Source organism: Sparus aurata, chromosome 22 (assembly GCF_900880675.1).
Source record: "Sparus aurata chromosome 22, fSpaAur1.1, whole genome shotgun sequence".
NCBI lineage: Eukaryota > Metazoa > Chordata > Actinopteri > Spariformes > Sparidae > Sparus > Sparus aurata.
In genome coordinates this window covers 14,539,536-14,557,154 of record NC_044208.1, presented here as the reverse complement: position 1 = coordinate 14,557,154, position 17,619 = coordinate 14,539,536, and the positions used below count along the sequence as shown (strand labels likewise).

Below are 17,619 nucleotides of genomic sequence, written 5' to 3'. Positions count from 1 at the left end.
GAGGAAGGGATCCCATGAGGGCAGACGAGCAGCAAACCCCTCTCCATTTGACCATCCATCTCTTGAAGGATAACCAGGGGGAAAGAACAACTGGAGGCATCAGTGATGATTGTTGCAGGTATTTTAATGTTGACACGCATACATATATCTATGTATATGTGTGTTTTTGCACTGCCTTCTCAGTATAAATAATAGATACATAGAGTTTATATATATACGCATATATATATATATATATAGTTGGTAGAAATATCTCATTATGTTATCCGAGGTAGCAAACACGGTTACAAACAACTCACAAAACCTCAGACACCTTGAATTCTTTTCAAAACACTGATACCTCTGAATATTGAATACATTACTGAATGCGATGCTGACTTTCGTGAGTTGTTTACCATGTCTCTATTTTAAGTGTGCTTAGACTCCATTGTAAGTGTAAATGTATGAGAGATGTTCTTCCCAAACCTTTCGGAATGTCTTCATATCGTAACCATAAAATAGCACTGAATGTTATCGCATTGCCACTGTCTCCAATCATTTGTGAGAGCAGCATCTGTCTGCTGTACATGTGTAAACTTTATTTTTTCTTTCCATGAAATCTGACTTCTTTTAAAAGGCCACGTGTGGCAAAGTCTAACCCTTGGCATTGAGTCTGTCAGCTGTCTTTGACTGTGGGATTGCAGCCTCTCCCTGGTGCAGCCCTAAAGGGGGGAGTGACCCCTCCCCTCACTGGGTTACTTACTCCACATGGTCTAATCTGCCACCTTGGACCTGATATGTTCAATAGGGTTCATATCTGCTTCTTGGCCCAGTGGGTTGTGATTCTTCTACTCCCTTTACATCTTTTCTTTTGCACAAAATGGCACAAATTTCAAGTCACTGAGAAACATTTTGATATGTTTTGAGTAAAGGGCTCTCAGAAAATGGATTCATGATTTGACAATGATTGATGTATTTCATGTTTAATTCCACTCTTTGCTGTGCTGTGCAGTGAAAAGATGGAAAGAAGCCTTGAGATGACTGAGAAGGCAGTGTTAAAACATTGTGAAAGCCTACAGTATGTGAGTTTATTGACAATCATTATTGTCTGAGCAAAGTGAAAGCACTGATGAACTGATTTAAAAAAAGATGACGTGTATTCTGTACTGGCTCAGCCAGGAAGTAGCTCTGTTACGTGGAATTGACACTCTACGCCATTTCGGATTTTTTCACAAAAAGCTATACTTGAATACCATAGTAGTACCAAGTAGAGACATAAATGTATTTATGCAAAATTTACTGACAGTAAGCAAATCCCCAAAACATGGTGTTATGAATTCCACTTACATATTGATCAAAATGGACGGTGAATGGTCTCTTCACATTTGTAATTTTGTGATTTTTCTTACACTACTCAGTTATTTTTTGGTTTTGTACAACTCTGAAGCAGACATAGTCACATTTGAACAGCACACCAGGTTATGGCGGGTGTTCTACCTTCACTTAACCCTTAAAAAGCTTTCAAACCAATGGGTCTGATAAATTGAATTGATTGATAAATTGAATTACTTGCCACTCACATACTGTATGTTTTCCATAGATATATGTTTGTTTTCTAGTTCAGAATCCTGATCAAATCACACTCCAGCTGTTACTTTCTCTTTGAATGTCCTTCTGTTTGCATATTCAAATTGTCTTCCAGAGGGATATGATGTTTTGGATGGGACCTCTTTACTAAATGACGACATGATAGAGGATGATGATGGTGCAAGCTCCTCTGCCTATGCAGAGCTGGAGAGACTGGAGAGAGAGACTGCTGCTGCTCGCAGCCAGCACAGTACTAGCTCCACCGTAACAGCCATCTCAGTCCCACCGGCATCCCCGCCTTCATACAGGGTCCCTTCTGCCTCACCCATATCCACCTCAGAGCCGCCAGTCCCTCAGGCCATTCAGGCCTTTAAAGAGTCTGCCAACATGGTTGCGGCCTTCAACATGCAGTGGAAGGATGAAATCTCAGCAATGCGCTATGAACTGGCGGAGCTGCGCAGAGACGTCTGTGGGGAACTGAAGACTTTCAACAGCAACTTCTTCAACTTTACTCAGTGCTACAACATGTGGACTTTGTGCCGGGAGCCTTGCAGTGACAGCACCACACAAACAGATGACAGAGTGTCCATAGGAATTCAAGCAGGCTCAAGTTGGTCTGTTCGACAAAACACAGAGGACAAGTCAGTGATGTGCCAACCAGAGCCAGCACCCTTCAGCATTATGGATTTGATGGAACCACCCCGAATTGAGATTATAGAGGGAACCCCAGAGAGCACACCCGAGGGGTCAGGCAGCCCTGCCAGCCCTATTCCAATAGAGGACTTCCCATGGGAGATCAACAAAAAACAAAAGGCCTATAAGCAGCCAGACACAATTGGCCACACCGGTGGTCACAGAAGCGCCAGTCTAGAACTGTGGAGCAGGAAGTACACCAGTGGACCCATGTCATATCTGTCTATGTCATTCTAATCACTCCCATTCTACGCATACTGTAAAATGAGATGAGGGGGCCAGGGTAAAAACCTGACAATTGCCAAGAAAGGCAGGGCAGTGCTGTTGTTAGATGTCCCTTTACTCTATGCAGACACAGAGTCTGTCATCTCTTGAACAGATTTCAATGTTGTTCAAGCAATCTTTTAAAAAGTGTCTTGCTTAGCCATGAAATAAAAGAGAATGATGTTGTTTTACATCTGAATGAGGTGACAAGAATGTGAGAGAGAATGTGGCTGATGTGCAGATCCTCAAGTGCCAACAAGTGCAGCATCATGTTCTCTCATGTCTTAAATACCCAACCTTCAGAGAAAAAGTAAATTAAAGTCAAACTAATAAAATGATTAAACTCAATAATTAGCCATTGTGAGGTGATGCATAAGTTGGTCTGTTTCTGCAAATGAATTTGAATAGCTCATGTTCATTCCAGTTTCTCTTCATGTAGAAACATTCTCTTAAGCACCTAAGTATACTGAAAAAAAAAAACTGTGAATAACTTTATAAACCCTAGTTTTTTAATGAGTGCATCAAAGATGAATACATTATTAAAGAATATATTGATATATTATTTACTCTTTGGTTATTCTAATCAAAGCATTCCTTTGCCATGGCCTTCATTTTTCGTAGCCAGAACCAGTTGAAATTGGAAATTTGAAAAATTTCCAACTTACAAAAGTTTTTTTTAATTGAGAACTGGTTAATTGCGCAGCATAAAGTAACTGTCATAATGTATTAAACAATGCCTAGTGCTGATAACACCTTATAAGAACCCCTATAAAATTTGTAAAGGCCTCATCCTCTGGAGCGCTGTATGGATGACACTGTCTCAAAGCTTTGTGGACTTGGTCCATGGCTTAAATTGTTTATGTTGAATCATTCGTGACTTCTAAGTCTAACAGCATGTGAAGAGGAAAAGAGTGAGGGGGACAAATAGTAAATCATAAAGTATGAATGTATTGGCTTCAGTTCATTCCTGCACAAACTGCATTCATGTTTCAAACTCTGTATATGTATATAAATGTACCATTTTGTATATAGAGAAACTTATATTCAATACTTGTACTGTTTGCAGTTCTAGACATATTGATTTCCGACATTGTTGAGAGGGGTTACTGTAGTAATTGTGGTTCTAAACCAAACACAGCACTTTTTCCTGTCTTCTAGGTTTGTCTCCATTTATTTCATCACTTTCACCCTGCACCTCATAAGGAAGTTGGTAGTTCATACCAGTGTTTCGCCTATTGTTTTTTGTGCAGTGGTGACCGGAGGTTTTCAAATGTTTGGTCAATTGTCGTCCCTATCCATTAATGTTTCTTTTAGAGGGTAAGTTCAAACAAATACTGAATTGGATTTACAGTTGTGGGAAATTATGTTTGAGAATTAGGGATGCACATGGTTAACCGTTTAACCGTTAACCGATAACAGGAACTTTGACCGATTAATACTATCGGTTACATTTTTTTTTAGCTACTTGTCAATCAACTCATGGGAGCGTGTCAACGCGTGCCACACGTGCAACACGTACCTTTACGTGCTTTCCGCCACAGCCCACTTCACAGCAAAAATGAAGCGGCAGGACAGGACGAACCGGACACCGACGCGAAGCGGAGGGGTCTGATCCGTCCTGAAGGGACTTATTTTCCCGATAATGACCCGTTCTATACATTATCCCGCTTATTACACGGCTACTTGCCAACACGAAAAAAAATGTCACACAGTATGTCTTTTAACAATTTATTTGTTACCGTTCAGGCGTTCACAGTGTTTTTTAGCAGAGAAGTAGTTCGCCAAACCGATGCCGTTTCGCTTCTCCCTCTTTGCTGCTTTCCTCTTCTTCTTTTCTTGACCTTTGATGACAACTCAGCCTTTTGCCAAGACTCGAAATCACCGTATTTACCAAAAATATTAAAGTTAATGTGAAACTCATCCATACTAGTGGCATAGGAGTAGTTTTTTCCCATATGAAGTAGACTACAGATCAGCTGACGTCACTTAGCAACCAAAGACGCTGCGGTGATAAGTGACCGGGACTACTTGCGGAGCAAAGATTTTAGAGCGCGGAGTGATACGAAATACGCAAATCAGAGGCAAAAAGGCCACTTTCCTTGACGACGGTCAAATATGCTTAGCAGCGGTCAGTTATACGAAAATAACTGAGTTATACGAAAATAACTGACCGCCGAACGTTGGGAAGCCCCCTTCAAGTGAATGGAGCTTTCTGCAGCATTAAGAAGAGCCGTGTAATAACGGTTATTAATCGGTTAATGAGCGTCGGTTATCGGTCATAAAAGAAATTTAAAATGTGCATCCCTATTGAGAATAGACGAAATTCCACCATATTCACCTTTTTTAAAATGCCACATTTCTTTAGTGATAAAGTAACTTTTCTTGCCGGGGTGGTTCATCACTGCTGAAAGATGACAGAGAAACATTGGTCCCTATAAATAGACAATCAGAGCCGCTGAGGGCCTCTACCTCTCTGACATGTCCCCAGAGGTGCAGTATAGTACCACTGAATGTACTTACACCGCCTCACTAGTGATGGCTTAGCTGGGCTCCTGTCAAACCTTAATAGGTGGGAGCCCTCAATCATCTGCTATATTTGGCTAATTGCTCATTTTGTCTGTTACGCATAAACTAACAGTTGCTCATTTGCCACTGGCATTCCCCTCAACCACTCATCTGCTCCATTGTCCTGTTGTACCAAGATGGCGTACCAAAGTAGATAGTGAGGCCCATGGAACTGAGGCCAACAACAAACATCTCCAAGCCTGACAGCACTTACTGTATCTTTGGACGATCACTGCAGCACAGGACTATGTGAAGCCTGTATGTATCAGACCCCTGACTGAAATGTGAACCTTTGAAAAGGACTTTTAATAAATCAGAGGCATCAACTCTCACTTTCTAAAGAAAGTGGATCTTCTTCCCCCTTTGCACGACCAAAAGACAATACCTGCAGGAAAAGTGGCATTTTCAAAAGATGATATTTATACAAAGGTTGTACTAGAGGTAAGATCAAAATTAAAGTTGAAGCCACAAAAGAAAAACAGGCAGACATTTCCTTTTGAAGTCATTGCAGTAGCTCCACCCCATATACCTGTTACAGTAACTCATTAAACCTGAGCTTAAATGCCTATCTAAATGATTTTTTGCCTTGATAATCTAAAAGATGTGTTACAGAGGAACAATACATTAATACTCGTTTTGCTGGTGATTTTTTGGCAACAACTTCCGTAACTCAGAACTTGAGGTTTCGGTACAAATCAGTCAGGAAGTTTAAAGGTATTGTTGCCATTCTCCACAAATACAAAATGCAATTTTTTGAAAGCTATCGCCTATTTATTGTTGTAATCGACCCAAACAAAAGAGTTCCGATTTTGTCCATTACAGACCGGCCAAAAGCTGGGTTAGCATTAATCATAAATGATTTCAGTGAAAGGCATATGACTGTGACAACATTTAGCCTATAATCATTTTAATATATAGATATGTATAGACAGTATATATCGGAGAAAAAAAAACTTTAGAAGGCTTGTGTTCATATTTTTGCTTTTTAAATTATTAAGAGGGGATTGCAGTGGCATTCCTTACTAACATCTTTTCCCATTGTTTGGGGATTGCAAACTAATTTAAAGGTGCTGAAGACTGGCCAATCATGATGTCTCCAATTAACATTCATTCATTCTATGCAAGTCCTTTCTTCTTTGTTGTATTTATATGTTATCTAAATACTTGCAGTTATAGATATTAGGTGTTTATGTTAAGCCTTCATGCAAGTCATTAATGCCGGGAATGGCATAATGTTTTTAGAAAATATTAGTGGCTCTTTTAAAAAAGAAAAAGATAAAAAATATATTTTATTTTGTTGTTTTTGCATGAGCCACAGGCCACACTTAACAGTTATTTCATTCACATTTCGGCCATTTTAGCTTATATGTATACTAGAATCAAAGAGTTTGTTGGTGAGATTATTTCGATTCCTGCTTAGCAGTAGCATTTGTGTGCTTGTGACATCATATACAAAAGAAATGAATGATCATAAGTGCATCGCCCATTGGCAATTTATTTACTGACTACAACAAAATTAGAAGAGAAAGTGATAATAGAATTGGAAATGCTGTACAAATGCTTACCCATCTTACAAAATATATCTAATTGAACTGCAAACTGGTTATTAGCCCAAACGATGCCGACGAACTCACCCATGCTACAGTGCAAATAGGTGTAAAGCAGTGTTTCATAATTATTTCATCATTTAGCCCAAAGAAATGACCATTCCCTTATAAAAAAGTTTAAATGTAGCAAAAATACAGATATTGATCTAAATATTTTAAAAGTATATACATGAAAGATGTACATTTAACAGAGACTGAAGATGAGAGAGAAAAGGGGTATTTACAATTATTTTTTGACCATGCAACCATATTTTGTGTAATGAAAATATATAATAGTTTGTAAAAATCCTGAATTGTCTATCTAATATGTTACAGTATGTAGTCAAATACCCCCTATGAGTTTTATGTTTACATTTTTGTTGTCATCCAGAGATCTGATGCAACAACTGTGCCAACTCTGTTACGTCCAGCTATTAGGACAAAGGTTTTTGGATGGAATCTGATCTCACCTGAACATGTAACACTGCTTGAATATAAATCGTTTTCTACCCCTGTGTTCTCTTCCTGCATTTATTCAAGGTTTCTTGGAGAAAACGTGCTACTCTGTTACACATCAATCATGTTGCAATTTTCAGGGATCTCAGACTGCATTGTTCAGTGAATCAGATTTTGTCAGAGTTATAAAGCATCATTTCGAAAACCATAGTTAAGCCTGCATCTGTTAGCTTATGCTTATTTTGTTAAACGAATGAAACCAGTGTGATACTTTTATTCTTTTTTTGCTTATTGTGGTGTTTCTTGTGAATTTTCCTTTACGACTTTTATTGGCCTTATGTATTTTTCATAAATTGATATAAAACAATTGATTAAAATGTTTATGATGTTTATGTTTATGGTAATTTAAATCACAAAATGGGGGTCATAGCTTTACAATGGCATCCAAAGATGAAACTGACTTATAGTATTAATAACATTTTTTTGGGTCCATAGTGAGTACACACTTAAACACACCACAAATACACAGCATGGGCCAGGCTGAGAATCTTTTTAGTTTGACCCTCTCAATATGCATTGCTTTTCTACTAAGCTATCATTTTTGTTTTTGTTTGTTTGTTTTCTTTTCCTTTTTCTTTTTTTTCCCCCATTTTAGGCGCCCGTAGCTTAGCTGGGGGGCGTAGAGAGTACGGTAGGTCTGGTAGGGAACCGCTTTATTATGTCTTTTTTATATGTTGTTATTATACAGTTTTTCATACATTTTGTCTGACTCATTCACATTTTTCACTAAAATAAGATATATCATAAGCTTAAAATGCTGTCATACTCACTAAGTATGTACAATACATTTAAATGTTTTCATCTGTTTCCACATTGAATCCAGTGGAATTTCGAGATGATGCACTTGTACTGAATAATGAGTTCAACAACCCAGAAGAACAAACCTAACAAACCTGCTGACAACTGACACACATGTTGGCCTTGTGTTAGCACACTGGCATTTTTGCACAATTCTACTGCATTGGAACAGAGTGAGGTATAAGAGTAAATGTTCCATTTTAAATCTCTTCTGCACAACTGGAACATAATGTACCCTAACTGGGATGTGCATGAAGTCTCTTTACACAATCCATGAAATTATTTTTTGGTTTGTTTTTATTTTTTTGTTTTAATATTACAGTTCTTTTGAAATTTGTTGGTATTAGTAGTGAATCACCCTCTTGCTTTAATCATTGTATACATTTTCTTTGAGCGAACAGAGGGGAATAAAATCAGCACACAGTAGTGTCTTTATTTTGAATATCCTGGCATGCAGCAAGGCAGATTATGGCCAACATAACAGCTTTGTTCTACAAACCACCACAAATCAATGCTGCTTTCAGATTACATCATCAATCCAGTTTTCATATTCAAAGTTATTTAGATATATAAAAAACATCTTTTCAGATCTGTTGTCAGGTCAGTTGCTTTTAGTAGTTGCGATTTTGAAACTGACAGCATTTTTTATTCATCTTATTCTACTAACAGGGATGGATAGATACTAACAGTACTCCACCTTAAATCTAAAGGTGGTGGGTGAGGGATTTAGTTTTAAAATGATCATATGGTTGCACATTCTCGCACACTTAAAGGGTGAATCTCTATGTTGGAAGTCATTGACAAGTGGAACCTTTTATGTGGTTAACACACAACATACAGTATCATACTTCTAGTCAGCTATATTGGGTTCATACTGTATTATATAATAATTTTTGTATTGGTTCTGGTCATACATAACTTCTCATTAACATACAACTCTTTCATAAACAAGACACATAGTGTGGGCCTGAAATCTATTTAAACAGTCTGTTCATAATAGTCTGTTTATTATAAAAGGTTTATATTTGGAGGCAAAGTTTATTTTCAGCTGACACTGCTGTACTGGAACTACCCCACAAAATGGGAAAGCTAGCAGCACAGCCCAAGAATAGTTAGAGTAAATGATATGCCACCTCTTGTTCTTGTCCAGAACTTTGGTTCAAAGCAACAAATTAAGGCAATTGGAGAGTTGTTCTGATTCAGAATCCATGATTTTTCCTCTAGTGCCACCATCAGGACAGAGTTTCCATGCATAGGCTTGAAAAAGGCAGATGTGCTTTAAATGTTCTGATCTCAAGACACTCTGTAGTTGGCTGTACTGCCAACATTTTTTCGACAAATAAATAATTTTAGCACCACAATTGGACAATAACGTTATCTATGCACACACAAAATATTTCAACCTATCAGGGAGCTTACAGTAAAATTTGCTGTACAGATTCAGTGACTGAAGAGGGAAAACCCTTTTTCAATTTCAATGACAAAAAGAAGGAAAAAAAAATCCAACTACTGGTTCTAACAAAAGACCTTTTTTCACAGCGCACATTTGGCTTTTCATAGCAGGAAAAGTAGAGGTGTAAATTAACAAATAAAAAATCAGGGTCATAGTGTTTGGCATAATGGCTCACTGTCATGGCTTACTGGAACACTTGATGGAACAGAGCCATCTTTAAACAAATTTGTTTCACCTGTGCTTTTTATATAATATATATTATATCAAAATGTCTGCTGCACAAACAGGTCAAGCAAAACGGTCAATGTGTTGTTTGTTTTGTCTTACACTTTCAAGCTTCTAGGGCTGCTAGCGGGGCTCTTTTGAGTCACTAATCACTGCCTCATAACTGGGGCAAAGGCGATGAAAAATTTTTTTGTTGAAATGATGCATTCAGGCCATTGATTTGTATTGGTTTGTTGTGATATCATACATAAAAGGTTAATCCACCTCGCATTCATGGGGGCATCACCACTGTATGTATATATGTATGTGGCTCTGAACAACATGCTTGTTTTATCGTACAAATTTTGAAAAAAAAAAAAGGCTACACAAAGCTACTTGTTAAATCTTGTAAATCCAGCGGAATCTGCTGGAATTACTGACCTATACACACCCTAAAATCCTGCTAGTCGTCCTATGTCAAATCATTCATCTATTCACTCATGCATTTATCTTTCCATCCACTCATCCTTCATTTAAAACCACTAATGCCATACTCAAGCTCAGTCCTAGACCAGAAGAAATACCTTCACAATGGCTGTGTTGGAAAAAAATCCCTTTTGCAATATGGGTCTTTTATGCACACATTAAAAAGATGTCATTTAGGTGAATAGGAAAACACATATTTAGAGGAGAGATTTATTTGAGGAAAAAAATGTTCAAAAGAAAAGGCCATATTAGACTATTTCAGTACATGAGAAAGATTTTCTGTGCACTTCCTCCTGGAAAACATCGCTGAGTAGACATCTGCTGTATAATATCTACAGTGATCATCTCAGTTATTTCGACATTAAGGACATTGTGATGTGTGCAGCAATAAAGCTCAGTGGTTTCATGCAGAAAGTCTGAGTAGGCTACATATTACATTTATGCAGTTATATAGAAGAGACTTGTTTGTCCATACACTATTCACTCACTGCTCATTGGTGTGACAGCAAGGACAGTAACTAGTTAAAAGAGAGAGATTATGATTATATTGCAACTATAAAAAGCTGTCTGCTGTGATGTTTTAGTTATGATTTTGCAATTTTAAAACTTAAATTGAAGTGAAGCTACATAGTAACTCTAAGTAACTAAGATCTAAGGGATTTTACATTCACTTTGTTACATCTTCAGCCCCCATGCTCACGCGGCTCGTCAGTCATTGCACGTCATTAAGCCACCATCTACCCTGACCCAAGTAAGAACAGCATGTCACCAGCCTCTTTGCCAGTCTGAGTCAACAACTATGGCAAGAACAGCCTCTGGCACAAATGGAGGGAGTCGGACGGGGAGGAGACGCTGTCAGAACTTTTCTGAAATTTAAGTTTTGACTACAAAGGAGCAAAAGGTTTGAGAGGCCTTGTTTGAAAAGCACGAGAGAGAAGGTCTGTTACAATTTCTGTACACCAAAACGATTATAAAATGTCATTATGTCACACTTTACGTAAAGTCCATGTAAGTACCATGGTTTCTTTTTATAGAATGTACATCATCATTGTGGAATCTCTGCTTCATGCGGCAAAGTGTGAAAACGATAACTGAATATGTTTAGATTTTCCAGTACTTACGTGTACAATATTTATATTTTGAGAATTGTTGTGTTCTTGCACTTCATGTAAAGTATGGCTTAAGCTCATGTTACCAAATACAAAGAGATTTAAAGGAAGTACCACTATATGTGGGTCGGTTTGAAAAATATAGAATGTTTCAAAAATTAGAAACGTGAAAACTTAAACTTCATGTAGCTCAACATGCTGCAGTACACAGCATGCAATGCTTTTCAACAATACTATATTGTTGCATCACCAGGAAAGTCCAGTTTTAAAAGACAGAAAAATAGACTGCCTGGCTTTTCTCTTTAAGACATAGTCTTTGTCTAAATCTCTTCGGAGATTCTGTCTGATTTTCACTGTTTCACTACCGTGTGAATCCCATTTTGGTTAGCTCGATGAAAATGCCACCAGACAGAAACTTTTCCAATTCAAGCTTGTGTCTGTGGCATTTTCTTACAGTCAGGGAGTGGCTAATACAATAACTGATTGTACGGACAGTCTTTATCTCTTCTTTTAAAACTTTGTCTGTACATGACATATTCTGTTCCTTGTACTCCAAATTTTGCAATGCTCTGTGCTTCTCTAAGGGGTCAGACTGTACTGCGAATAAGCCAAGTTTAATATTTAGATATTTCTATAAACAATGTCCAGTAATCAGAATAAAACATGTCTTGGCATTTGAAACCGTTATTTGGAAGATTTAAATTGATTTTATATCTCCTGAATTCCAAAATTGGAATTAATTTTCATATTTATGTTTTAACGATTTCTGCTGAGTCTTGTGTGCGTATATGATAAGACATAGCTGTAGGTTCAGACAATGCATGTTATTTCATACTGTACGTTTATGTGCAATACTGACTTACCTTGGTAAGTATAGATTGATTTTTAGATCATGTCACATATAAGGGGAAAGGCACATGGGCAAAATTCCTGGCAAACATGGATTCTTCAAAGACCTTTTTAAGCTTTTACAGTTTGTTTTCCGGTTTAGTCCACTGTGGATCACATTTTGTTTGTGATTTTATTTGTTTGTTTTTTTAAATGAAAGTAGATGTTTTTGGCCGATATTAGCGGCTGCAACAGATTCGAAAGGGGAATGTGTAAAAGTCTTGACACATACATACTCATGTGTTCCTGGCAATAAGAACCCTATTATCAGACACTTAAAACTTTGAGGCACCTCCTGAAGAATTCTAGCCAATAAGCATTGCCCATCTGCATTTTGAGACAGAAACACAGCAAATGCTTAAAAAAAAAAGAGTTTGACCCAGAAATCAGTAGTTCCCGTTTTTTTCTTTAGGTGGTGAGGCCGAGTTTTTGTTACAACAGAACTGTGAATGTAACTCACTTAGATGAAATCATTATAGACCAAATGCAATGTTTATAAGTGCATGCATCTCTGCATGGTCAACATTTAGAAAAAACAAAAACGAAAACACATTGATGTGAATTAAGCATATCTGTGTTTCTCTCTCGCCATACCTGTTATTGACTAGGGTAAGCACAGAGCAATGATTAAGGGTAGGTGTGTATTAATGTGTTAAATACCTGCATCAGTCCTTTCTAACTGGTGTCGCTTGCTCCTTACAGGGATTCAGTTTCGTCTCCCTACTTCTTGCAGTGTGGACCGCGCTCATCCACCTCCAGGTACCAATCTGCATCCATTTCCTCTTCTTTTTTCCCATACTAGCACTTATCTTTGCAAACTACATCTCAGCTGCAAGCACACATCCATCTGTCCGGCTATTTTTGCTAACAGCGACAAAGAAAGAAAGAAAGAAAACAATAATTGTGCTTCTCTTCCTGACAAGGACAACTCTAGGCTAACCTCAATTCAAGTGTTCTTATCACACACGGTGTTTTCCACTTTTTTCCAATTGCCTCAACATTAGATTGAAATATAAAATGAAAATGAAAAATGACAAGCTTGATGGTTTGTGGAGGATGGCAGGTAAACCATCAACTGCATCAGGAGTTATGCTAACGTTAGCCAGTTCACTTAAAAATTAATACCAGTGATATTTCATCATTTACAGTTGTTACTGTAACACCCAAACAATGTTAAACAATGTCACCAAAATGTATATAGGTGGTCATATAAGACTGACATATTTTAACCACCATATATTTTTGTCCAGTGTTAGAAAATAGAGCAAAGATAGGCTTTTTGCAGTAGCGCCGAGATCGAAAAGTGGCTAAAGGTATGTCGATTGCTGCTTAACGGCATATACCGATCCCTAGAATGGCATACCGATCCCCAGACTGACATACAGATTCTCGGAGTGGTATATACCGATCCCCAGACTGACATACAGATTCTCGGTGTGGTATATACCGATCCCCAGACTGACATACAGATTCTCGAAGTGGTATATACCGATCCCCAGACTGACATACAGATTCTCGGAGTGGTATGCTGCTATTATGCCGCTGTTATTCCACCGACACATGACGGTATGTGCCGCTTGAGATTGTTACTGAGAGACTGTTGGATGGGTACCGCTCCCTGATGAATATGCAAATGTAATGCCATTGGGCTGGTTTGACAAGTACAGCCGTAAACATATACTTTTTTTTTTTTTTTTTTTTGTCTTTATTGACAATGCTAACTTAACACTTTACCGCAAGTAATGTTATGTTGTTGGGATTGTAGGCATATAGACAGTAATTACACGTGGGACTCTTACGATATGATAGAAAAGCAATATGTCTAAATGTCCGCCTATAAACTACTTAAAGCTAATGAAAGCGCTAACCTTAGCTAACATGGCTAATATTAGCCCAGCGACCGTAATAATGAAAACCCATCACTAAGTATTGTTTTGTTGGCAGGCTCAAAAGTTCTGCTATCGATTAGTCAGACTGGCTATAAGGTGGCTGGGTTAATATTAGCCATGTTAGCTAAGGTTAGCGCTTTCATTAGCTTTAAGTAGTTTATAGGCGGATATTTAGACATATTACTTTACTATCATATCGTAAGAGTCCCACGTGTAATTACTGTCTATCTGCCTACAATCCCAACAACATAACATTACTTGCGGTAAAGTGTAAAGTTAGCATTGTCAATAAAGACAAAAAAAAAAAAAAAAACGTTTATGTTTACGGCTGCACTTGTCGTCAAACCAGCCCAGTGCCATTACATTTGCATATTCATCAGGGAGCGGTACCCATCCAACAGTCTCTCAGTGCCGTAACAATCTCAAGCGGCACATACCATCATGTGTCGGTGGAATAACAGCGGCATAATAGCAGCATACCACTCCGAGAATCTGTATGTCTGTCTGGGGATCGGTATATACCACTCCGAGAATCTGTATGTCAGTCTGGGGATCGGTATATACCACTCCGAGAATCTGTATGTCAGTCTGGGGATCGGTATGCCATTCTAGGGATCGGTATATGCCGTTGAGCAGCAATCGACATACCTTTAGCCACTTTTCGATCTCGCTGTCACTCGCTTTTTGCTAGCGGCTATCATGTTAGCGCCGTTAGCTAGCTACTTACCAGCGTCATCTCGGATTTTGAAGGTTTTAAGGTTAGAAATACCTCAATAAACGTTTGAGAGAACGTGTCAAGTCAATACAACAGCAGTCACCTGTCCACTTGTAAGTGGGGCGCGTTTCAATATCACAAAACATATCCTCTGTTGTCTCTGCTGCTAACTAGCCGAGATCGATAGCTGTTGGCATCATTATCAACCATTGTCCCTGCCACGCCATGACTTGACGTTCAATGCCAGCGCCAGAGACTGTGAGAAGTCGCTATTTTGCTAAATAATAATAATAATAATAATAATCCACCATATTAACAGAGTTCCATCTTTATAAATGAGTTTGCTTTTGCATTCACCTGTTTGAACGACGTTGTGTGTCAGTCTCGCTCAGCCAAAGTACTCAACTTCTCAGTTAATTGCTCCCCAAATTCAGAAAGGTTTGAGCTAAGTTAGCATAAAGGAGGATCTGCAGTCATAACTGTGAGGGGGGCAAACAGTCCAGATCCAGCCAGAAAGGTCAGACTCACACAGGTAAATAAACAAGTTAATCATACTACTAAAAGGTAAACCATAAGCTGTTTTTTTTATTATAGCTGGACTCAGAATCTAGCTATTGTGGTTGTTTTTGATTTGTGCCACTTTTGGCACTTTTGCTAGCTAATGGGGCATTAAATGAGTGATTAAGTGAGGAAGGCTACATCATGCAGTGATGCACATTTACTTAAGTGCTGGACTTGTAGTGAACTTGAGTATTCTGATTTTATTTTATTTTTTGCTAACTTACTTCACACTTCTACGGAGCCCTGGAGGTGACATGGATAGTTTTTTTTTATCTCGCAAGTGCGACTTACTATCTCGCACGCGCCAGTTACTATCTCGCGAGTGCGACTTACTATCTCGCACGCGCCAGTTACTATCACGCACGTGCGACTTGCTGTATCTCGTGCGCGAGATAGTAACTTGCACGTGCGAGATAATAACTGGCACTCGCGAGATAGTAAGTAAGATGCAGTGGCACTCTGGCTCAAATGATTGAATGAAGTGAACGTTGTGGTGTTAACTCAACAATGATGGGACGCTGGAATCATGAACAAGTGCCATTTACTTCAATAACTTATACTGTAACATTGTTCTCAGTAGCAGCGTCGTATCGTACATAGTCGCCATGTTGTTGCACTCTGACCTCTCTACGTGCAGCGTGTTAACTATGACCTGTCTTATATAACAGCGCCCACTTGTGGTATAAAGAGCAATAGTATATCTGTTTTATATAATAACAGAAGACAACAAACGTGTTTAGTGTACTGTGAAAGCCGAGAGAATGTGGTCTGTGTGAGAATGTCGTGGAAAATTGATGGTATTTTAGTAAATGTAGGTTTTCTGTCACAACTTCCACATGAATATGATACTATATGCACCTGCATCCATTGTTAATCGTTTGTCCTGATTGCCAGTTGTGACTGCTGCAACGTTATTTCCTAAATTAATTATAACCAAACTACTATTACCTTTACAACTCCTCCATCATGGCTAGCATAATAGCCATTAAAATAGCTATTAAAACACCTGGACACTCATCGTGGATCATCAAAATACCTGTTACATGTACCTCTTACCGTTACACAATAAGAATAAGACACTTTATTAACTTTAATTAATTAATTAATCAATTAAAATTCTGAGATGGTCTCGATCCATGATAATAAGCCTGCATTTAACGGACTGCACTATTAAATTACGTCAAAATGCGCTTGAATTAATATCTTGTACGTGCGAGATACTAAGTCGCGCGCGCGAGATACAGTAAGACGCGCGTGCGAGATAGTAACTGGCGTAGTGCGAGATACTAAGTCGCACTCACAAGATAAAAAAAAAAAACGTCCATGTCACCTCCAGTGCTCCGTAGGGAGACCTATGTACGTTTAATATCAGATAGTTAAAGATTTGTACTCACGTACAGTTCATATGGGTTAATTTCTCTTTTACCGAAGCAATATTTCAACACGATATCTTTAACTCAAGTATGACTTTTGTCTACTTTTCACAACAGTGGCTACATGTAAAGCTTTTTATCCAATGCTGACGTACATTAATCATAGTTGTCATTTACACAAGGACATGTCCCTACTACTAGGAAACTTGCACCAAGAAATGTTCATTAATTTTTTCTACAATGTCTGTTATTGGTCGGTCAACATTTATTTGGGCTATATTCTGGTTGTCGTCACTGTTGTAGCCTCGGCTATACCCTTTTTAAGTGCTGTTATACATTTTTATGATATTATCTACCCTTACCTCACAGTGATCCCTACAGTACATTGCCTGAAAGTGCATAATTGGAACATCATTCAAAAATGTTTCAGTGGCACCCTTATATCACCACCACTTTTCAACACAAAGTGACACCCTTGGCAAAAATTGTGATCTTTACCATAACCTGTGCCCAAAAAAGTCAGTGGGCCTCGCTATGTTGATGAGAGTAATTGTAATTGTTACCTCCTGCACCATTTTATTTGTAATAGTGATTAATCCTCCCCCCAGTTTTCAATCGATTAATTTTGTAGTGAATACAAAGTCAGAAAATTGTTTAAGAATGGTCCATCAAATGCCTTTTTTGCCCAATTGATTGTCTAAAACTCAAATAGAATATATATTATATAGACATTTACACTTACTACACACAATATGAATGATGAATTGATTGTCAAAGTTGTCATTGATCAATTTCCTGACGATCAACCAATCAGTTATTAGCATTATGTTTAAGCATTACCCTTTGAGTGTGCTGTGCGTGATGTTGATTTGCTTTCAGAGCTGATAAGTTACAGAAAATAAAACATTTGAACAGTCAGTGGGGAAAGCAATGATTTTACATAAGGATAAATC

At 38.1% G+C, this 17,619-nt stretch overlaps 1 protein-coding gene across 11 annotated transcripts in view; it reads left to right on the top strand.

Annotated features, from left to right (window-relative positions):
* The window catches only part of dlgap2b (discs, large (Drosophila) homolog-associated protein 2b), a 125,776-nt gene that overhangs the window by 82,932 nt on the left and 25,225 nt on the right, over nucleotides 1–17,619 (top strand). For 5 of the 11 annotated variants that reach the window (XM_030405878.1, XM_030405872.1, XM_030405876.1 and 2 more), the window contains 2 exons: nucleotides 7,786–7,830; nucleotides 12,831–12,887. In XM_030405878.1, coding sequence (XP_030261738.1) covers nucleotides 7,786–7,830; nucleotides 12,831–12,887 — 102 coding nt within the window. Of the gene's footprint in view, nucleotides 1–1,681; nucleotides 2,715–7,785; nucleotides 7,831–12,830; nucleotides 12,888–17,619 lie in introns of those variants that run through there. The other 6 variants (XM_030405880.1, XM_030405875.1, XM_030405877.1 and 3 more) reach the window with 3 other exon arrangements.